At 52.2% G+C, this 23,776-nt stretch overlaps 1 protein-coding gene across 2 annotated transcripts in view; it reads left to right on the forward strand.

The window, feature by feature from the left end:
* LOC139056200 (GAS2-like protein 1) overlaps positions 1–23,776 on the forward strand; it is a 242,432-nt gene that overhangs the window by 212,883 nt on the left and 5,773 nt on the right. For both annotated transcript variants that reach the window (XM_070534226.1, XM_070534225.1), the window contains exon 2: positions 22,971–23,078. In XM_070534226.1, coding sequence (XP_070390327.1) covers positions 22,971–23,078 — 108 coding nt within the window. The remainder of the gene's footprint in view (positions 1–22,970; positions 23,079–23,776) is intronic.

The following is a 23,776-nucleotide window of genomic DNA, read 5'->3' on the forward strand; positions in this document are numbered from 1 at the left end:
TCAAAGCGCGACAGCCGGGGAGAGGAGCTCCCCCAGTGTGAAGCGAGGAGGTCTGACCGGCGCCGGCCCGGCTGATGCGTCACCTCCTTGTCCCAACGTGTCTCTCAGTCCGTCCGTCGCCGTTGTCACGTGGCGTCATCTCGTGACCTTCCCTCTTGCTCTCAACTCCGAGAGTATAAGAGCAGCTGCCCCCGGACGCCAGGAGAGAGGCTCCGATTTCTGCTGTTGAGTAACGTGCTCTCCCGTCTCTCTACTTCGGTCGACCTGACCGCCCGCTCTTTGCGATGCTAGAATAAACAAGTTGTTCTGTTAGCAGTCGCCTCATGCTTTGCTGGGACCTTCGGATGCTTCCAGTGTGCCCCAGGCCGCCAGGCCAACGCTACCCTTGGGGCTTGCGACCCTGTTGCAATAACGGGCGTCAGCACTGAGGTTCCAACAGCTGGTGGCCGCGCTGAGATTCCAACAGCCGGTGCCATCGGTGCGGTTCAAACATCTGGTTGCCAGCGGTGAGATCGCGACAACGGAGGCCAGCAGCGAAGAAATGCGGTTGACTGTATGCTGAGCAGCACAACGACCATCCGGGAGCAGTGCAACGAGCCCTGTGTGATGACTGGTTGCCTGCAGCGGAACGACTGCGCTGAAATCTTGGCTGCGAGGTTTGGTGAGTGCGGGACTTTCTTCTTCTGAGTTTTGCCAGGCTTTTGTTAGTGTCAGAAACAGAGCTGGTAATTGTGGTTGTCGTTGCTGCCGGGTTAGTTGCGGCAAGACAATAGTAGGCAGTAGAGAAAGCACCATTCAGAGCAGCCATGGATTTGAAGTCGTTGCGCAAACCGAAATTGTTGGAGCTTGCAAGAGAGTTGGGTCTGGATGTCTCAGACAAACTCAGAAAACCAGAACTGCTAAGGGTTATTCTTGAGTTAGGAGCTGAGGATGACGAGCTGTCGGAATGCCTTGAGACCATTGAGGAGAGGGAGACTGCAAAAAGACAGGAGCGCGAACTTAAAGAGCAAAAAGATGAGCTTGAACGTAAAGAACAGAGAGAGAGAGATGAGCTTGAATGAAAAGAACGAAACGAGAAAGAAAAAGAAGAGCGTGACCGTCAACACGCTTTGGAAATGAAGCGTCTCGAGGTGGAGATGGAACGCGCTCGTAATGGAAGTCAGGCACACGGTGCAGGAGAACGAGTATTGTTTAAAATGACTGACCTGATGCGGCCGTTTAAGCTTGGAGAGGACATTGGTTTGTTCCTGGTTAACTTTGAGCGAACGTGCGAGAAGCAGGGGTTCTCTCGGGAAACGTGGCCACAGCGCTTGCTCACTTTGTTACCCGGCGAGGCGGCCGACGTAGTCGCTCGCTTGGGGAGAGAGGAGGCAGAGGATTTCGACAAAGTGAAATCGAGTCTGCTAAAAAAGTACAGGCTGTCCGCGGAGGCGTTCCGTCGGAAGTTTCGAGAAAATGAGAAAGGCAAAAGTGAGTCGTATACAGAGTTTGCCTACAGGCTTATGTCAAACATGCAGGAGTGGCTCAAAGAAGAGAAAGCGTTTGGTGACCACGAGAAAGTTCTGCAGTGTTTCGGGCTGGAACAGTTTTATAGTCGGTTACCTGAGAACGTGCGGTACTGGGTCTTGGATAGGCCAGACGTTAGTACGGTGGCTAGAGCCGCTGAGCTAGCCGAAGAGTTTGTGACGCGTCGGGCTCGCGGAGCTAAGGACGGTCAAAAGGGTGAATTTGGCTCTAAGTTCGAGAGGCCGAAGTTCACGCCCATGAGAGCAAAGGGGGACACACGTACTGCGGATGCGAGTGAAAGCAGTCCGACCGAACGTAAGGAGACGGCGGCAGCCGAAGCCGAACGCAGAAAGCGGTTCGAGACGAGGCAAGCGCGCGTGTGTTATACGTGCCAGAAGCCGGGTCACTTTTCGGCGCAGTGTCCGGAAACAAAAGCAAAAGTAGTGTTTTTGTCATTATGCAGCACTGACGAGAACATGAAGCTTCTCGAGCCTTACATGCGAGACCTCCTCGTGAACGGGAAGGAGTGCCGAGTGCTTCGCGATTCCGCAGCTACGATGGATGTAGTTCACCCTTCTTACGTAGAACCCGATATGTTCACGGGCGAGTGCGCATGGATCAAGCAAGCCGTGGAAGCTCATAGCGTGTGTCTGCCCGTAGCAAAAGTGCTTATTGAAGGACCATTCGGAGCACTTGAGACGGAGGCGGCAGTGTCATCTATGCTGCCCCCCCAGTACCCGTACCTATTTTCGAACAGGTCCGATCACCTCCTGCGCGAGAAGGGGCTTTTGTTTGGTGAGGCTAGCGTTCAGGCCTTAACCAGATCGAAGGTTCGGGAGCTCGCTGCAAAGGCGGTAGTTGAGGGGCCGACGTTGTCGAACGATGAAAAAGGGTCAGAGGCGCAGCAAGCTGATATTCAGAGCACGCCCGAACTGAATAAAACTGAGTCTGTAGCGTTAAAGGCACCAGATACTGGAGAGGAAATGCCCGATGCGGGAAAGTTAGAAGAGCTATCTGCAGATTTGCTCGTCGCGCCTACGTCAGACGGACTTAATAGGTTGCTAAAAGTCAGCCGGTCGGCTTTGATAGCCGAGCAAAAGAAGGATGGCAGCCTAGAAAACATACGCTGCATTGTCAAGGAAGGTATCGCCAAGAAAAATGCTCGCTTTGTGGAAAGAGGTGGGGTCCTGTACCGGAAGTATGTAGACCGCAGGGGAGTGGAGTTCAATCAACTGATCGTGCCTCAGTGCTATCGTCAGGATCTGTTGCGCTTGTCTCATGGGGGTTCGTGGTCCGGACACCTAGGAGTTAAGAAAACTAAGGACCGTCTCTTGCAAGAGTACTATTGGCCAGGGTGTTTTCGGGACGCAGACCATTTTGTGAAGACATGCGACACCTGTCAGCGTGTGGGCAAACCAGGGGACAAATCGAGGGCGCCGTTGAAGTTGGTACCTATCATTACGGAGCCTTTTAGACGGCTCGTTATTGATACAGTGGGACCTCTGCCGGTAACAGCCACGGGGTACAGACACATTTTGACTGTGATCTGCCCAGCGACAAAGTTCCCTGAAGCAGTGCCGCTTAAAGAACTCAGCTCAGTTGAGATAGTCAATGCACTACTGTCCATATTTGCGCGAGTTGGTTTTCCTGCGGAAATCCAATCAGATCAGGGCATAGTGTTCACTAGCGCTTTGACGACAGCCTTTCTCGAAAGGTGCGGGGTAAAGCTGCTACACAGCTCAGTGCACCACCCCCAGTCGAATTCCGTTGAGAAGCTCCACTCCGTCATGAAGCGCGTGTTGAGAGCATTGTGTTTTGAACATCAAACTGACTGGGAGCTGTTGCTGCCTGGGGCGATGTTTGCATTACGGACCGCGCCGCATGCGGCTACGGGGTTTTTGCCAGCTGAGCTAGTGTACGGTCGCTCGCTGCGATCTCCGCTTCGCATGCTTCGAAACGGATCACTGCCCTCTCCAATGGCTGCAGACCATCTGTTCCACAAATGGCCGCCTCCTGCACTGGAGCCTTGCTTTGCAACAACATTCTTTTGAGGTGCGTTACAAAAAGGGGAGTCTCAACGGTAACGCCGATGGCTTAAGTCGAAGCCCCTAACGTGGGAATCAGCCTCAAAATTGTTTGTTATTGATGTTTTTCTTCCTGAGGCAGGATTTTTAACATATTGCTTTTGTGTAGTGTTTCAAAGTGATGATGTGCTTTCTAGTGCAATTTTCCAATTTGTGAACGCGTTCTGAGTGCTGCTAGACTACTGTAAGGAACTAGGCAGTAGTATTAAAGGGGAAAGAGCCTGGCATGGCTTAGTGAGGGTTGTGCCGTGCTTGCTGACTGAGCGGCTGAGTTTCGGCGTAGTTCTAACGCTTGCTGGGAACGAGAGAAAAATGAGAACTCTCCCGAAGTCACTTTGCAGTGTCCTCTGTGAACCTGAACGTGAGAACAAGGCCTTCTCGGTGCGCTGCGCTCAAGAAACGCCGAGGGACGACCGACTTCGGTTATGAGCATCATCGAGCGACATCCCTCCGGACAGCGGATGCAGTCCCCTGACCATCGGGATCTCCCTCCCCCGGCGGGGCGGTCTGTTACGTTTCGCCTACGACGCGCGGTAAAGCCAGCGCGGATGCAACGTACGCCGGAGCTTCGTTCCAAGCGGCGGACATTTTGGCCCGTTCGGAGCGGCAGCGAGCGCGCCCCGCCGAGCGCGTCCCGGCATGTTCAGTGCCACGTGTCTTTGTGTGTGCGTGTGTGTGTGTGTGCCCGCGCTTGTCAAAGCGCGGCAGCCGGGGAGAGGAGCTCCCCCAGTGTGAAGCGAGGAGGTCTGACCGGCGCCGGCCCGGCTGATGCGTCACCTCCTTGTCCCAACGTGTCTCTCAGTCCGTCCGTCGCCGTTGTCACGTGGCGTCATCTCGTGACCTTCCCTCTTGCTCTCAACTCCGAGAGTATAAGAGCAGCTGCCCCCGGACGCCAGGAGAGAGGCTCCGATTTCTGCTGTTGAGTAACGTGCTCTCCCGTCTCTCTACTTCGGTCGACCTGACCGCCCGCTCTTTGCGATGCTAGAATAAACAAGTTGTTCTGTTAGCAGTCGCCTCATGCTTTGCTGGGACCTTCGGATGCTTCCAGTGTGCCCCAGGCCGCCAGGCCAACGCTACCCTTGGGGCTTGCGACCCTGTTGCAATAACGGGCGTCAGCACTGAGGTTCCAACAGCTGGTGGCCGCGCTGAGATTCCAACAGCCGGTGCCATCGGTGCGGTTCAAACAAGACTCAGCTACGTGTGTGCGGGGAAGGGTAAGGGTGTCTTTTTGTTGTGATGTCTTCTTAACAAAATAGGATGTTAACGAATGTGAACTTAGGTCTGTTTAAGCCGGCTATCCCAAAATCCAAAATGCGGCGCTCGGACTATAAAGAAGGGAAATGGAAGCGAGAGCAAGAGGAATGCCAACAGGTATACTAAATACTCATTGTTCAGAATTGGCGGCATTGAAATTGCAGCTTCGTTGCCACAGTCTCTCTCTCTCACGAAATATCGGCAGCGAGGCCGGACTGAGTCATCAAGGATGTGCGGGCGTATACTGTACTGACCGACCTGCCTCCGTCTTTACACAGCCGCCTCACACAGTGCGTGCTTGCGTTCTTTCGAAATGCCGACGAAAACGTAGCTCGCCCTGGAACCATAAAAGCACTGGCGCCTAGCAACGAGAAGTCACGGCAGCGGGTGGTCTCCGCTCTTGATTTCTGGGAACCACCCACTCTGTTTTCCTTTTTCTCCTACTTTTCTTTCTTTTTTTTCGTTTTTTTTTTTGTTTCCTCGGCGCGTCGTCCACGCGTGCACAGGCCAGCCGCATTTACTTACGCGTGATGTTGCACCGGGCGGAAAACAGACAAAAACAAAGAAAAAGGGAGGGGGGGGGTGGAAGAAAAGAAAACGTAGCCTGGAGAGTGGGGCCACAGCGATGACGAAAGAAGCCACGGAGAGATGAGGGCGCGCTTTAATTTGGGGTTGTCGGTTATTACGGATGACCTTGACATGACCTTCGGCTCTGCCGGCTGGCCTTGGCGCAGCAGAGGAAAGAAACGACCGACAGCAGCCAGCCAGGCAGCCGGGTGGAGGGGGGGGGGTGAGGTGGAAGAGGGGGCGTTATACACTGGGGCAGGTGGGAGCTAGAGTGGACGTTTACCGGACTCCGCGCTTGCGCATGCGCACCGGTCGAAACTCCCGCATAGTATAGCTGTTGTCCGGCGTGGTAGCCATGAGCAACGATAACACGTAGTTCGTGCGGGGCCAATAAACTTCCGTGGGGGCACGCTTCGGGATCTGGGACGCTCACATGCATCGGTTTTGCGAGCCTTTGCGGGAGGCCATCTTAATGCGGGTCGTCCGAGAGACAGCGGTAGCGTGTTAAGCCCGTGCTCAACGAAACTTACCCTAGCACTTGAAGCTGGTCTTGCTTCCTAATCCACGCAACATGTCCGAACTGTCCCCATGCTGCGACGGAAGTGGATGCGTGGCCTGCCCAGCTCTATCCCTCCCCCCCCCCCTCCGCCTCCTCCCCGCCGTTTATCGCACATTTTTCTTCCTATCTCCTTGAATTTACGGCTATCATTTTTCGAACACACTTTAGGCCTGATGAGAAACCTCTATCGGTAAAAAATATATATATTGAAAAAGAAATGAAAAGAAAACAACGTTGTGGTTCTGTAGCTATACGGTGTTCTATTGTTGGGTGAATATGTCGCACGTTCGATTACCATCCGCTCCGACCGCGTTCCGATGGGAAAGGAATGCACAAAGGCTCGTGCGTTTCGCTCTGGGTGGACGTTCATCTGTAACCGCGGACTGTCGAAAACTGTACTCTGGAATCCCCCCCCCCCCCACACACACACACACACCGCGTCTGCGTTTATCACAGCCTTCTGTGTACGTTGCATAGCTAATTTTTTGAAGCCGGCGTTTCACCTGCAGGGTCTTCCATTATCGGGCGGGGGCTGCTTAATATACTCGAGCGCCGCTTAAGGCTTGATTTGCTGTGATGATCATCTGCAGTCTGTTGTTTTATTAACACGCATATATCTGTCTAAAGCGTCGCATCGGCCAGATTGTGTAATGTTGTGCGTCTACCACGTGCACTTTGCGCATATCATTCTCATCGCGTCCATCTGGAGCAGCTGCGCATGCGGTGAGACAAACCTCTCTCTCTCTCTCTCTCTCTCTCTCTCTCTCTCTCTCTCTCTCTCTCTCTACCGCTGCAAGATTACTAAACGTTGGAAGTTGTATGCGGGCTTATGCGGTATAAGCAGGCGTTTCCCCAAAGCATGGGACGCTCCTGCAGCTTTGGTAATACCTTTTATGAAGTTTGTGTGCAGTGACGACTTTCTTTCTTTCTTTCTTTCTTTCTTTCTTTCTTTCTTTCTTTCTTTCTTTCTTTCTTTCTTTCTTTCTTCTTCTTGCCTTCTTTCTTTCTTTCTTTCTTTCTTTAAACTCCTCGTTCATCTACGCGCTTGCCCGATTTTCTACCGGCACAACGAGCAACCACCGGAGAATGAGCGAATGATGATGAAAGAAGGGACCAAGAGGAAGCAGTAATGATTTAATTTGAGGTTGCCGGCTTGTGATGGACGATCTTGACGCGACGACCATGGCCCTTCTCTCGGTTCTGCGCGTGCGACGCATCGGCTTGTCTCAGTGAAATGGCTCTGGCTGCGTTCCCAGCCTGACTTCACGTGAGTGTTGTCCGTCCGCTACCCGCGTGTGCGTAATCATAGCGCAGCAGCGTGCGATTATTCGCTAATTATATTGCAAATTGAGAGCAACATTTACCTTCGCGCTTCTCTTAAAAGCAGTCTGGAGAAATTCTTTTTACAATGTGTTTAATTAAACTAAATAAGATTTTACGTGCCAAAACCACGATATTATACGAGGCAAGCCGTAGCTGGGGGGCCCGGATTAACTTTTTACCACCTGGGGTGCTTCGACGCGCATCCATATATGCCCGGCACACGGGTGTTCCTGCGTTTTGCGCCCATCGAAATGTCTGCGTTTTTTACGAAAGAACTCTCTAAATTTACAAGTTTAAAGAGAAACACTATATGAATTCTGGTCTGACAATGCCTTCTAAATTATATTTTCGTTTATTCCGGGGTGGTAATCTGATCGCTACCGAAGAAAGAAATGAACGGCAAACTTCCGCATTCTTGTTTTGATTTCGCGCCAAAATACGCTCGAGGCACTGGCCACAGTAGCGTCACAGATTTGCAAGTATTTTTTTCTCGGTACTTGGGTCTATAGTGTTAGGGCCGCTCGCCAGAGTGCTCCACCTGCACCGAGTGACAGGCGCTCTGCGTTCGCAATCGTAAAGATCATCGTGACATAGTACGCACCTTGTCATCAGGGCGACCTCAAATGAGTATACCCCAGAGTGAAGTAGTAGCGAAATCGTTGCAACGGGAGCTTCGTTTCTCTAGTGTTGCGAAGCTCTCTTTCTCTCTCTCTCTCTCTCTCTCTCTCTCTCTCTCTCTTCTACACCCCCCCCCCCCCGCCCCACGTAGCAGGGATGATTATGGCAGCTCCTGGCGATAGAGAGTACCGTAACGATACATGGCGGGTCGCTTTGCCCTGCCCGCGTAACCCAATGCACCCCGAGGTCTCGCTTATCATTATCTGTTCTTCTTTTCTTTTTACCGTGACGATCACTACGTACTCTCACGCTGCGCGTGTGCAAGCAAACACGCGTCATTCACTAACGGCGCAGTAAATGAGGGTGTTTTGTGCGTCGTGCGAGCGCCGGGCAAATAGCGCGAGAAGTAATGCTGATGATTTCGCTGCATGGTGGCTCGTCCCGTACGTCGCGTAGCCTGTTCCACCCTCGGGCTGGTTTGGTCGGGGTGGCTATTGACCCGAAGGGGTCAATAGCGTTTGGCACTGAGCCGTCGTCATCGGCCCACATAGTGGGCGATCTGCCCTATACCGCCGTCGGCGCTGCAGGGTGACCGTGTAACCATCCATTCCCTCGCGAAAGTTTGTGCGGATTTGGTGGCAGTTGTGTGCACCCGGCGTGTGTCTTGTCTACTTCTCTCCTGGTGTGTTTGCGTCTTAAAGGCTGGGTTCCATCGTTTCTGAAAGGATGTGCCAACAGGCCCAGCAACAGACTCTTCTAAGAAAGAAAAAAAGTTTTGCCGTCTCCTCCAAACTATAGTAGAATGCCACAATGGGGATCATTTTCTCTCTTCTTTTTTTTTGCATTTTTCTTCATCACGAGCGGATCATTTTTTTTCTTCGCGGTGTGCTGACACTGTAGCTGTACCAATTCCTGTATGTGTATCTGTACCCACTTCCCGTACCAGCCTGAAAAGGCTTACAGTATGAATAAATAAAATTAATAATAATGGCGTCTTGTCAAATGGAAGATTCCTTAGTTGGCCTAATTGCCGCCCCCCCCCCTTCTCTTTCTTTCTTTTTTCGGGTTGCTCATAAAGAACAGCGGTTAGAAGAGGAATTCGTGCGCATTAGCGGGTGTCGAATGCTAACACCAGTGAGGACGCCTTCAGGCAAGCTTCCCAATGAGGCTTTATTGTTTAATAATTATTTTACTTAATGATTGAATAAACGGCGCGAAGGGAAAAATGAATACGAGGACGCATGTATGAGGCAGAAATAAAACACAACACAAACGGGTACCACAAAACTAAGTTCAGTGGATCTTCTTTTTTTTTAGTTCTTTTATTATTTGCCCCGTCTTGAAACAGCTAATAAACAATGGGCACATGCGGTTCGTTCTCGTGTGTGCTTTATTAGTACCATGCACTCGTCTCTTCGTCCTTTTTCTTTTTCGCACCGCTCGCGCATTTATTAAAGTAATCAACCCACAATAGTCGTTCTAAATTTGTGGTGGATAGAAACATAACAACGGGTATGCTGGAAGTCACGGCGGATATGAAAGGTAATTGTGGCGATGGTGGACATTTATGTATTTGTGGGTAGCTCGATCGGCCGGCTGGGTCACGCATGGGTCGGCAGAACAGGCGGATTACTCATTGGTACCCACTGATACTCACTCGCCGATGTTTTCGCGGGCTCTACATTCACTCGCACTCACGTGCACTCACGCTTGTCGGCACGCACTCACGTGATGTCTCGCCCACTAATACCCACCGACGCTCGCACGCTTTCATATAGTCCGCTCCACTAAAACTCACCGGCACCCATTCACGCTCATAACCGCGTCCACTTCCATTCACCGGTACTCACTCACACACATAACTCACATCCAGTGAGTCACACACCGATGGTCAGGCGTTCATAATCGCATCCCATCAAAATCATTGTCACTGGGTTTGCGTTCGTTCCACGCGCTAACCGGCAATCACTGCACGCACGTTCAGACTCACGACCGCATTCGCCCTGGGTCACTCAGTAACGCTCCGTCTCACGATTGTGAAATGAGGGTGAAGCGAATACGTGTCCGTGCACTCGTGAGTAATCTATATGCCCGGGTGACGCTGGCGCTGTAGAAGCTAGCGCCCGTAGTATACTGATACTCAAGCAGAACTTTTTGTTGGGCTAGTTGGTGCATGTTACTGAAGTACTTAAAGCGCCAAACAGACGACACGCTCGTCCGTGTCTTTTCTTGTGTCGTCTGTTTGGCGCTTTAAGTACTTCAGTAGTATACTAATACACACGTTTGGCGGTGGTGAACGGCACGTTGGCTATGTTGGTGGATGCGCTGGTTGCTATTGGCCTTACATGGAACCATGCTGGACACAGACGCCAGAAGTTGGGCCAATTCGAGCGTGTGTCTCCCCCGTTCCAACCTTCTCCCGCGAGCCTTTATGAAGGCGTTGCAAGGGCCGCACGCGAAGGCTTCACAGAGTATACGTTTGACATTCATGCCGGTTGTTTATGAGCGCGCTGCACGCAACTTCCTCTTGGACGCAGTTGACGCAGTGCAAATTCGGCTCGCGGGGTGGCGAGCCCCACACGGAGAAGACCCTGTCATCACAGTCGCCCGACAGAGCCCGCGCGCCCATCTCTACCGTGTAAAGGCAACGCGCCATCCCTTGAAACCGGTCATCGAGGCTCGATTCTGTCTCTCGCCTTTGGCGTCCTGTATCGGACGCGGCTGCGAAGTGCGTAACACCACTCTTTGGCGTGTCTGTGTATGTGCGCCACTCCTACTAATAAAGCCCCCTGTCGGTGTACTGCAAAAGCCGTGCTCCGCCATTTCCACGGCATACGAGAAGATCCCGCCTCCTTCTTGCAGTTTGCTTCCTCTCCGAGAGAGCGAGCCTTACCCCCCCCCCCTTTTTTTTTTTCTAGAGAAACCTAGATACGAGATTGCACCTTGTCGGTCCCGTTTCGCTGGGCAAAAATAATGTTGTGTGGACTCCCGGCTCAGGCGTGCCCCGTGTATTGGCCGTATGTGGAACGGATAATAGCGTAACCCGCGATACTGCTGAGGGCCCCACTGCGATCGGAGTCTATTTTGCCGGACGGCAAGTCGTTTCATCGTACTATCCGCGTACGTATTATGTATAGCCTTACTGCATTGCCGTCATACAAAAAAAAAATGCAAACGGGAGTGGCTATACTGCTGACGACATCTCTCGTAACTGTTAAGTGTCACCCTCCTGGTATCGCCATCTCCTGGCGCAGAGTATGGCCAGAGAGGGCGCATAGCTGTTACAGCAGTGTTCAGCCATATTCTACTTAGCTGCTACCAGGCGCTGCATGTGTCTTAGCGGCTATGGTGTTGCCCTGTTAAGCACGAGGTCGCGGGATCAGATCCCGGACGCGGCGGCCGCATTTCTATGGGAGCGAAATGCATAAAACACCCGTGTCTCCGTGTATTGTGGGCCAAATTAATCCTAAGCCCCCCACTACGGCGTGCTTCATAATCAAATGGTGGTTTTGGCACGTAATAACCCAAGATTCGTTCATACTTAGCTGCTGACGAAAAGTCTCCGCAGCGACGTAATTCGTTAACCACGCAGCCTTCTTAAAGTTGTTTATTTGACAAAGACACCAATGTAACTCGGCAACGTAACGAACGCGCTGCGTTTGGACTAAGTGTCACGAGATGTCGCTAAGAGTGTTCCTAATGCAGTCCACGTCTGTAGTCTCCCGGTATTCCGTAAATAGTGAGATACACACGGGCGAGTTAGAACTCTTATGATTCTCTAATAGTGAAAGCTCGTTACAACGAAGTTGAAGGTGCAGCCGGAATTACTTCGTTATATATTTGACTTCTTTATATACATTATTACGTGTACTGCGTGCATCTCTATGGAGATTTCAAGGGGAATTTCAATTACTTCGTTATCTCCGTTATTTCGTTATATCCCGTTTCGTTGTAACGAGGTCGGTTAACTCAGCAACGTAACGAACGCGCTGCGTTTGGACTAAGTGTCACGAGATGTCGCTAAGAGGGTTGCTAATGCAGTCCGCGTCTCCAGTCACTTGGTATTCCGTAAAGATACACACGGACGAGTTAGAACTCCCTTACGATTCTCTAATAGTGAAACCTTGTTACACCGAAGTTGACGGTGTAGCCAGAATTACTTCCTCGTATCCATAACGTACTTCATATCCATCATTACGTGTACTGCGCTGAATCTCTATGGGGATCTCAAGGGGAATTTCATTTACTTCGTTATCTCCATTAGTTCGTTACACCCGTTTCGTTGTAACGAGGTGGGACCGCGTACGCTATCATTTTTCGCCAGTCATCTATATGCAAGAATAGGTGCGGGATGGAGCGACCCTTCCGTCCGAGTGGCACGGTGTTTCGGGAACAGCTAGCGCGCCTGACGACAGCGAACGAGGAAACGAGGCCGTCGGTTTGACGAGAGGGCGAGACGGGTCGGCTCTCGGCCGTGACCGTGGCCGCGAGGTTTCGCGTGCACACCTCGCATCCGTCGACGCCGCGTTGGGGGTTTGTGTGCGGTTCGCGCCCTTCCGCTACTTAGACTCCTCAGCCTTGCCGCTGGCGGCAGCTGCCTCAGCTGGCCCCCCTCGGCTCTGTTTACGCTGGCGTGGATCGTAAATCTGCTCGCCAAGGGCGGTGTGTGCCTCTTTTTACACGGCCTGGCGCTCGGCGAGCGCGGCCGGCGTTCGACGCGCTGCATCGCGTTCTCGAATACCCGCGGTAGGGAAGACACAGGAGGTTCACGTGATTCTGTGACTAGTTCGGTGCAGTTAAGTGCCAGTTTTGGGAGGAGGAGGAGGAAAAGACATTTATTTGGCTGGCACCATATACATGGGGAGCTTAAGTTCAGCGTGCGAGAGTCGACTGTTAGTCAGGCGGCCAGGAGACCCTGAGTCCTGGCGACTGCCGAGCTGCCGCGACTGCCGGAACGCTGCGAACACAGTTTCGGTTATTATTCGTGAATCAGTTGCTACATGTATGACGAAACATGTAGCAACACAGTCTTCACAGTCCGCTTCGCGAAGACAGCCATTGGGCTCAAGAAACGATGCGAGCTATATACTTTGCCGTACAAACAAGGAATGCGGGGAAGCTCGACGCGAATAAAAGAGAATGCAGATGTCTCGACGCGGATTATCGCTGAATTGTGCCAGTGCGTGAGTGCGGGATCAGTTATTATGACGTTCAGCATTCTCGTTTTTGTTTCCTCTCGCCCCAGATTCGTTTTGGCGGTGAAACGGTTTTCGAAGCTTGCTAGATATATTGAATTGCGACATAATGAGCGCTTGTTGTTTACCGACAAACTATTTAACAGTGCAGCGGCCCGCGTACGCGGCGTCACAATCCACGGCGCCCCTGCGATCCGGTGAGAGAACTGCGAAACCGGTGAGAGCAGCAAGCGGGGCAGTCCATGCACCTGACGTCACGATATACTCGAAAGAGCCTGCACTCTAAAAAAACATTTACACCCTTTGGGGCTTATCTTGTCCCACAACAATAATCGTCATCTGTGTTGCCCCCGTTTCCTTCCTTTAACGCTGCGAGCCCGGTACTTCCCAGTCACGAACGGCATGCGCGTTATCAGTGTGACGCAGCATTCTCGACAGGAAAGTAGCGAACACCTAGTTTTCAAGAAAGGAAACGCAAGCAAGGCAGATGACGATTATCGTTGTGGGACAAATGTACACCCAAAAGGGTGCAGCCGTTTTAAGAGTGTGAGCAGGCTGAAGCGGCTCCGCGTCGGATCGCTTTAGTGAACTCCTGGCTTTAATTAATGGGTAACGCGGACAAAGCAACCCCGTTGTCGCCTTCGTCGTGACTGGGCGAGTGTATATAGGGGGAGGTCAGTGGCAGCGGCCCGCAGCCGCGGAGACCGATGAGGCCATTCCACGCCACAGCTCGTACGTAGCATTCTCGCGCGCGAGTGGCGGGCTGCTATTTTCGGTTCAAATTACCCGCGCGCTCCGCACGCAGCTGCTTCGCGCCCGGCGCCAACGAGCGGGGATAATCGTATCATTTCCGAAGCAGCTCGGCGACGTGGGGGTCATTAGTGCTCCCGAATTAAACGACAAATCACGGCTGACTGCGGTGCCTCTTAGTCGCGGTTCAATGCTTGCTTGCTTGCTTGCTTGCTTTCCTGCCCCTGGCCGTGGGTTGTTGCAAGGTTAGAAAGTCAGCCAGGGTGCGTGACCTCGACCGCGAACCCGCAGCGGTCACGGGTGAGCCTCAGCTGCCGCTGACGCGTCCTCTGGCTTGCTATATAGCACTGCCAGCGGATAAGCGCGGGTGTGACGCTGCTTCATTCTTTTTTTCTCTGTCTTCTTTTTTCCTGGAGGGGACGTTGTTGTGTCGGCGCTTTCATTGCACTGTTCGTGCGGGCTAGTTTGTAGTTCGCCACTTATCGTTGTCACTCTTTCCCAGGCCGTTGAGTCTGCTTTTGCCTGTGGCGCATTCCTTAATTACCGCCGCCAGCGCAGAGCTAAGAGCGGTTTTTGCACCAGAGCCACGTGACCAGAGCCGAGTGCTATACTGCAGGCTGTGGCGGCCACTTGAGGCTGTACCGCTGGACGTGCAGCAAGCCTTTCAGACTTTACACAGCGTCAGTAGATGTCCGCGCAGATTATTGGCGCATCGTCGAGGAGCTGCCTTCGCTCGTATGCTCTTGGGTATAAAGTTTATTCCCTCTCTCTCTTACTCCCTCTCTCACACTCTGTCTCACTCTCTCTCTCACTCTCTCGATAGCGCAGCTCCGAGACCGAGATATGCCTGTTAGGACTTGCGACACGATGAAAATATTGCTTTTCGAACTTTTCGGAACTTTCTCCGATGCGGTCGTTGCTACAAGCAGTCGGGTCGGACGAGATTTGCGCACTTACGTATCGCGCGTTCATTACGCTCCTTCCGATTCAGCAGTGAGCTATACTTTTTGTGTACACGCTCTACCTCACCCTCTCCCTCTCTCTCCCTCTCGCACGCGCACACACGCACGCACTAGCCATTTTTCGTTGTTGCCCGAAGCTGTGGGGTGCCTGCGGACAACTCAGCCCCGCTGCTCTCTTGCCCGCCGCCGCAGAAGAGCCGGATGCGGCCGACGATATTATTGTACCGGGGTGCGCGAAGTGTGTGCCGTTCCCCGAAGCGGGTTCAATGGTCGTCTCACTTCGCTGGACCCGAGACAGACTGTCGTCGCCGCCTAGCACCTCAGCGCCTCGCTGAGCGACAGCTGAAAGCGCCGCCCGTGTTCTAAATTAAGAGCTTCGTTAGTTAATTCATCCCCCGCCGGGTCGTAACCCTCCTTCGCCGTCTGCTCGGACACTTGGACCGCGGAACGGCTGCGTGATCTCAATTTAGACATGCCTTAAAGGTTTTCTCACTGAAGGTGTGCGAGTCCCAAATGCAGTCTTCGTCACGAGTTTCGAAGTAACTCTGTGTGACGACGAGCTCTGTCTTCGAACACTATTACCGCGAGCTGCTCTTGTAGCACGTCTGCCGGTTATAAGCTCGGAAGATTGAGGAGCGCTGTCCCTGCGATGCACCCGGTCGAACATGAAGGCCTTTGTCCAAGTCTCACTCGGCGTTGTGTGCACCTACATACGGTCGTCACAGCTGATGGCGGTCTATTCTGCAGCTATTCCACAGTCTATGATGTTCTCGCGTTAACCGGCCCCTGCTTCGAGCTTTCTTTTTCTTTTTCTTTTCTTTCTCCATGCTCCCCCCCCCTTTCTTTTTATCACGCCTCCACTTTCTTTCTCCTCCTTTATTTCATCTTTCTTTCCACTCTTACCGCACAAGGTCGCGGTACGTGTTGGTGTTGCGCCGTCAAGAGATGTGACTGTGTGAGTGGGCATTGTGCTAGGGACATTGGCTGCAGGTAGACTTTTCCGTCGGCGCAATCGGTACTCGGGATCATTGCGGACGGCTTCCTTGGGTGAACCGGTGTGATCTTCGCCTCTTATCAGTGATAGGCTACCGTTTTAAGAGTAGCGGGTTTTAAGAGCCCTGATTTGGTGACTCAGATGCGGCCGTACTAGAAGAGGCCGCTAGTGACCCATTGCATGGATCCGTGCGAGCTCGAGGGGTCGTGGTAATCTTGTATATTCGTGGAACGAATCGATAAAACGAGGATTCGAAATTATCTGATTGAGGTGGTCGATGAAGTCCGGTTCAGGTGTCCATTATTTTCCTTCACTAGTCGCACTAGGCTTTCTTTCCCTTTTTTTTTGTCCTTTGCCTAGTGGCATGTCAGTATTGTGCATATCTTGGCAAGTATTTTGCTGAGCCTATAGCTGACGAGGGTGAAGTTGCGTGCATCTCACAGAGGCTTTCTTGAGAACTTTTTCGTAGTTTTGTTTATATTTGTTTGTATAAAACCAACACCCGGTTCTTAGGCTTCGCCCCAGAGTTTGTTTGTACCAATTTTGAAGGTAACAACAACAACAACAACAACAACAACAATAATAATAATAATAATAATAATAATAATAATAATAATAATAATAAGTTTCCACCGTGAGAACATGCGGTTGTAGCAATGAGCTCATAACCTGGGTTAATAGCCGAAATCCGCTGACTTTTTCTTCTCCCCAAGTTTGAAGCTGCTTCAATAAACAAATTCGCGAACCCTTGGATCTCGAACAGGCCCGCAGCGTAGAAGTGAAGTTCACTACTCGCAAGTCGAATGGGCCAAATAATTTCTCGCTTCTTGGCGAGCGCACCTGCTCCGCATAATAGCAACTCGCGACATTCCGACACTCGAGCGCGCGCTGCTTGGAACGAATCAACCAGGCGTCGCGCTCCTCTGGACCTTCACTTGACCCTGAGAACACTCGACCCTGGACCTTTACTCGACCCTGAGAAGGTCGTCGAGATAAGCGGGTGCGGTCGGACGTTCGGCGCTGTTGGTCCTCGTCGTCGTCGTCGTCCTCAACCTGCGGACGGTGTGGACGCGCACTTGGCGTTATCGGGAGGGTCCGTCCGATAAGGAGACGCCAGCTTCCGTGCCCCTTGCGTCAGCCTCTCTGCGTGGACGATGTAACGGCGGAGAAAAATGTGGCTTCTGTCTTAGTGCTCGAGCTCGGTGTGTAACTCTGGCGGGCTCGCGCCCGCTCGAATTAAAGACTCGTCGGCAGACTCCGCGTTTCGTGTCATTTACGGGAATGACTGGTAAGAAATAGTAATAGTAGAATTCCAAAAACAAGAAAGGGGCTGACAGATGGAATAGCGCGCTGTGGTATAAAGTTCGTAAACAGGGATAAGGTGCCTCAGAAAGGCTGGCCAACGCTTCGATAGGAGGACCTATCTTCGTCAAAGGCGGCCTCGTCATCAAAACTAACACGCCGAGGATGACGAGGCCGCCTTTGACGAAGATAGGTCCTCTTATCGAAACGTTGGCCAGCCTTTCTGAGGCACCTTATCCCTGTTTACGAACTTTATATAATACTAGAATGGTAAGTGAAAGCGGTATTCGTTAACTGCGCTTCCGGAATAGCAAAAGTATCGCACTATTGGCTATAGCGGAGGCTTGACCAAGCCGTGACGAGAAACGGAAAAGTATAGAGGCGAGTGGTGAACGTCGCGCTGGAGTTTCCGCGTCAGCTTGCGGTGTTGTCATTGACAATCTGACAGCGCAATTAGCCGGGCCTTGTTAATCCGTTGCCAGGTTGAGTGGTTCGTACAATGTGATGCTTGTGCACAAAGATTATGTACGCTGCACTCCAAATATAAACTCATAGTTGGACAACCTAGTGAGTTCCGACAGATTCTCTTTAGGACGAATGAACATTTTCCGTTCGGGTCAGCGGAAATAGTTTATCTCAAAGAATACTTTATTGATATAACCTGATTTACTGTTGCTCAATAACGTCCCTCTTAATTAAGTCAGCGTTGAATTCGAGGTGAACCTTTTCCCGTACCTGCCGCAAGAAATAGCTGGCTGCTAAATAAATATGCAGAGACGTTTCGTATTCAAATGAAATTAGCGGCGTTGTCAGGTCAGCTCCACACTATAGCAGCGGTGGTAGAGGCGCAGACGAGGCGTTCTCACGCTTCTAGTGGCACTGTAGTGACTATGCACCGGCGCCTCCTGCTGCTTAGTGAGAGACCTCGAAGTTCAGGGCGGCGACATCATGCCAGAGGAGCCGTAGTTTGGATTCCAACGTCCCGAGCAACGAAAACGTGCTCGCACCAACGTCCCCTGCTTGGTCGTTGACCTCGCAATGCGATGTTATAGGCTGCTAAATACGAGGGCGAATCAGGAAGTCTTTCTTCCTATATTTCTTTTTCTTTTGAGCCAAATTACGGCTGTAAATGTGAAGTCGACATATCCATTCCCAGCGGTGGACATTTCTTGGACCGGCCCGGCGTCGTTTGCCGGTAACTTCGCGGCACGGCTCTGCTGTCAGTTGGTGAAGATGGCGGATGTGCTTCACACGTCCACGGCGCGCGACCAACGAAATGTGGTTCGTTTTCTACGGAGCAAGGGACGAACGCCCATCGAAATCCGCAGGGAAATGCAGCCCACGTATGGGGAAAGCGGTCTCGCTTTGAAAAGTGCGAGGTGATTGTGTTGTTAGTTCGCAAAACGCCGTGAAGCCAAGACAGCAGTCCGGCGGTGGTTGCACAGTCAGCCGGACGAATTCTACCACAGGGGCATCTCAGATTTAGTGCTGCGATGGGACAGATGGTCTGAACCGGTGAGGGTACTGTGTAGAAGAATATTGTAAGGTGGTGCGTATATTAGTAATTACCTGTATGTACCTTATTTTGACTAATAAAAAAATAGGGGCAAATACTTTCTGATTCGACCTCGCACCTTTGCCATCTGATCTCGCACTTCGAACCAGCAGGTCTCATGTTGTGTAGAGGGTGTGTCGATGCGACGTAACTTTCGTGACAGTTACAACGCTCTGCAATCGACGATTCCGCTTTCTTCTCGGCGCAATTAGACAGATTCCAATGAGCTGAGTTGTCCATCAGCCAATCAATGCGTTTCCTTAGGTTTGCTCGCACTAAAGAGCGCAGGCGGAACCACGGAAATAATTTGCGTCTCTTATAGCCCTTTGAGTTTCTACGTTCAGTTCTGCAATTTCTTAGAAAACAGTAACTTTTAATGTTACCATTCGCAAGATGTACGCTGGCTCCTGTAATCTGCCACCCGTATTGCAGGGCTTCGCTGCCCATGTATAGTACTCGGTCATCTAAGAAGCTAAGGCAAGACAGCCGCGTACGGCGTACACAAACAGTGTAATAGGAAAGCAAAGTTGTGCAGTACGGTTGCTTTTAACAGTCACGAGGTCTACGTTCAGGCTGGCACGGCCTCGCAGGACGCGCACGAACACGCGCACACACAACACATGCAGATACGCGCAAACACGCGCAAACGCGTGCGAACACACAGTACATACATACACGAACACACAACACACGCACGAACACACAGCACATGCACACACAACACACACACACACGAACACACAACGCGTGCAGACACGCGCTAACACACGCACGAACACACAGCACATGCACACACTACACACAACACATGCAGACACGCGCAAACACGTGCGAATACACAACACATGCACGCACGAACACACAACACACGCACGAACACACAGCACATGCACACACAACACTCACACACGAACACACAACGCGTGCAGACACGCGCAAACACACGCGCAAACACACGCACGAACACACAGCACATGCACACACAACACACACGAACACACAACACATGCACACACGAACACACAACACACGCACGAACACACAGCACAATCACACACAACACACACGCACGAACACACAGCACATGCACACACAACACACACGAACACACAACACATGCACACACGAACACACAACACACGCACGAACACACAGCACATGCACACACAACACTCACACACGAACACACAACGCATGCAGACACGCGCAAACACGCAAACACGCGCGAACACACAACACACGCACGCACGAACACACAATACGTGCGTGCGCACGAGCGCACACGCAGAGACGTAAAAATACGCACTCGTTCACGTACAGGCCGACGAACACAGCGACAAGATAAATACGCGCCCGAGTACGCAGTGCACGCGCGCGCCTCACGAGTCGCGCACGATGAACGAGGTGCAGCATTCCTCGGTCGGCAATCGGCGAGGAAAGGGAACGCGCACCCCTCCTGTGTTGGTGCGCGTGGGCCGTGTACGGCGTCGCTACTATTCTCGGTGCGCGCACGCACGCGACCTTCCTCACCCGCCGGGCTCTCGCGGCTGCTGCCGTCGCTTCATTCCAGAAGCACCCGACAGATAAAACCCGCGCGTGTATAGCGCAGCGCCTATTTTGAAAGCGCGCGCGCTTCCTGCGTGTGTGACATGCTTTTTCCTTCCCACATGTCCCTGGCCCTGCGCGTTACGGCTGCCGTGGGCTCGCATTTGCGCGGTCGCGAGTTTCGCTGTCGGAGAACTTGAACCAAAAATAAAAAAAGAGAGGAAGAACGTGAGGGAAACCAGTAGTTAGCTGAAGAAACCGTGTAAAGAGTAGGATGACGTAATTGCGCTGTATCACTGTGAACATTACGTAGTTGGGATACTTGCCGCGTCTCTGCGCAAACTTCGGTCGTGAAGCTTGACCGCCGGAGACAGCTATACAGCAAAGAGATCCACGCAGCTCGGTTCACGGAGAATGCTGCCAGAGTCCTGATGCTGCTTAGCAGGATTAGCCACTGCGATGAAAGAAACAACCCGAGTATCCGAGGGTGTTTTGATAACAGCTGATTGCGAGATGGCGGGATGTTTCTGCAGATTTTGACTGACCTGACGCGCACGCACCGGCTGCATTTTTACCAACCGACGTTCGCCGTTTTCCCTGTGTGAATTGTTAAGAATGCATATACAGTCTACGAAGCCGTGCCAGTGCTCAGGTATCCGCGCTGCCTGCCGCGCAAAGCGCTCGCCGTCTTCTTCGAGTCGCAGCAATCGTCGTAGTCGTCGTAAACCTCCCTTGTGATTCCGTCTCTGTGCGTGCCTATCATCTCTTTCCCTCTACCCCCCCCCCTCCCCCCGTCGCCTTTGTCACCACGGAACACAAAGCGCCGGAGGTGTCCGAGTAATAGACACCAACCGAATCGCGGGAATGCAGGCACCGACGCGCAATAAGGCATCGGCGCACAACAATGCTTCGGCTCCGAGTCGCGAGTCGCACAGAACCCGAGATTCCAGCAGAGAGCTCCGAGCTTGCGAGGCCCACGCACACTGACGGCCGTGATTGTCGTGCCAACGACCTCGGGGTTTTCCGAATGCCGCCACTCCGGTTCTACGAGCGGGCCCTCGACCCCCGTGCCGAGGCAGCGCGTACCCCTTTTTGATGCAGAAGCAGGGTCTGCTGAGGGGTGGGTTGGTAGCAGGAGTCTCGGGAGGAGTGGGGGGGGGGGGGGTTGCATCGTGGCCGTTCATCCCTACGCAACGCTCCACGGAATAAGCGGCGCCGACGACGGGTCGCCGCCTTTTCCGTCTTGGTCTCGCCTCCTCGGAGCCAACGCCGCTCGCCTCCGGCACAAAGCCGTAGCACACAATCGGAAGCCTCAACGCGTCAAAGGACGCTTCGGAGAGAAAAAAAAGAAATGAAAGAACAGAGAAAGGGAGGCTGCAGTGTGCGAGGTGCTGCCGCCGCTGCTCTAGGAGCCACGCGAGCTCCACTGTGGCGATGAGGGAGACGAATACGCGGCGGGTTATTAATGGCGCAAGCCTTGCTGGCAAAGCCTGCGGTCGACGCGCGCGCTCGGACGCCGGCATTGACAGCTGCGGCGGTGTGGCGCAGGAAGCAGCTTGCATGCTGCCGTGGCAGCTGCGCGGCCTGCGTTATATAAGCGGAGTGCATGAAAATGCGTACGAGCGAAGCTTCTGAGCCATCGCCGACTGACGCCCCCCTCTCTCCCGCTCCTCTGCCTGGAACCGACGACCCTTCACTTTTGTCTTCGATTGTTGTCGCCGCGACGAGTCTGTGGCCGGAAACGGTCTGGTCATTACTTTCTCTGGCGCCATCGCCGATCAGATAGATACGCACGTAATGCTTTATGATGGCTTGCGCTGCAGGAAGAAAAAGTGACAAGGAGGAGGACCGACCGGCGGAAAAATCAAAACAAGTCATTCGTTCTGCTTTGCATCTACTTTTTTTTTTCACTTCCTTTAGGAGAGGTAGTGAGAAATCCAGTTTTTGCTCACTGGAGGTACTTAACACGGAACTCGTTCTTCACTACCGATTCCCACACAAGAACGGCGAGAAAGGCAAATGAGTAGAAATAAAATGAAACAACAAGGTTGACGGAAAGGAAAAGTTGAAGCTGCTATGGTGTTGGCGCGTAGGGCAGGTAAAGTGGAAAGGCGATTGGGGGAAACCTGTATGTGGCAGCGCGCTTAGAGTGATGATAATTATGGTATGATGATCACGAATGCTGAGTGGTGTCCCGGTGTTTTCATGAAATGCCTGGTCATAGCACGCCGCCATTCTGAATATCTCACAAGGGAGGTATTGAACTCGCGGTTTCTGCCTGTGTGAAACGCTTTATCCGTTTTATCGACTTTCACCGGGGCTGCGGCAGTTGCTTTAGGTGCATATATAACGTTACTAAAAACCTTCGAACCACGATTCAGCTCATTTGTGTGCAGTAGGATTAAAACGTAAGAACGACTAAGGCGACAGCTAATTGCTTACTGAAGTCACGCGGGACTTGTACGACAACATTCACTGCCAGGGATGCACACTGGTCAAACGAGGGAAAGCTCAGCCCGAAAACCAATGTCTTGGCAGGTGTCAATTATTGCCCTGGCGAAGAGAAGTACCGTCGCCGAAATGTTGGCTTCACCATTAGGCTTCCCTTGTTCATCCGTTGTCGATCACTCGAATTTTCCATATTTCGTGACGCCTTTATGTTTGTGTTGTTTGTCATTTCCTGCCAGCTCGTCATTGTTACCGCTACAGAGAGTGTGTTCGACTTCTGAGCCTTGCGTTCCTTGTGTCTCGTGCAGGTCGTGGACCTGCTGAACAGGTGTACCTGCCCGTCTCAGTTCCCGATGATTCGAGTCGCGGACGGGAAGTACAGGATTGGAGACACCAAGGTGCTCATCTTCGTACGGGTGAGTAAATATTCAGTGTTGAATGCGTAACATTGGAAACGGACAGCAGCCGTGGCTTGGCCGTCTTCAGTACTTCTGATGTTAGTGCAAGGGAGTGCCACGTGTTGCCTGCTTTTCAGAGAAAGAACTGGTGGAGCAAAGACAGACAAACGTTCGAAGTAACTGTCTGATTGGTTACCCTCTAAAGGGTGTACGGTAGATGATAAGGTTCTCGGAGCAAACCGGTCATGTTGATGCTGGAATAATGACGTATGCGAGACTTTACGTATGAGCATCAGCCGTGGAGGTCATTTTAACTTAACGCCGGGACTCCGAGCTTGAATACTGGCGGTATAAGGACCAGACGTCTAGAGTTCCAGGAACTCTCAAACTTATGCGAGGTTCATCTTCTTTGTCGCATATCGTGTGCACTGCGGGCTGGCCCTGGTTATGGTTAGCTTGTGGCCTCTGTCTCCTCTTCCTCCGTCTCTCTCTCTCTATCTCTCCTTGATGGCTCTGACTGTACGGACTGTCGTGCAAATGGGACAGCTTGACGATGCAGCATATTGTGTGTGTGCGTGTGTGTGTGTGTGTGCGTGTGTGTGTGCGCGCGTGTGTGTGTGTGTGTGTGTGTGTGTGTGTGTGTGTGTGTGTGTGTGTGTGTGTGTGTGTGTGTGTGTGTGTGTGTGTGTGTGTGGTCAAGCACCTTAGTCTTTTGC

The sequence above is a fragment of the Dermacentor albipictus genome, chromosome 2 (assembly GCF_038994185.2).
Source record: "Dermacentor albipictus isolate Rhodes 1998 colony chromosome 2, USDA_Dalb.pri_finalv2, whole genome shotgun sequence".
Lineage (NCBI taxonomy): Eukaryota > Metazoa > Arthropoda > Arachnida > Ixodida > Ixodidae > Dermacentor > Dermacentor albipictus.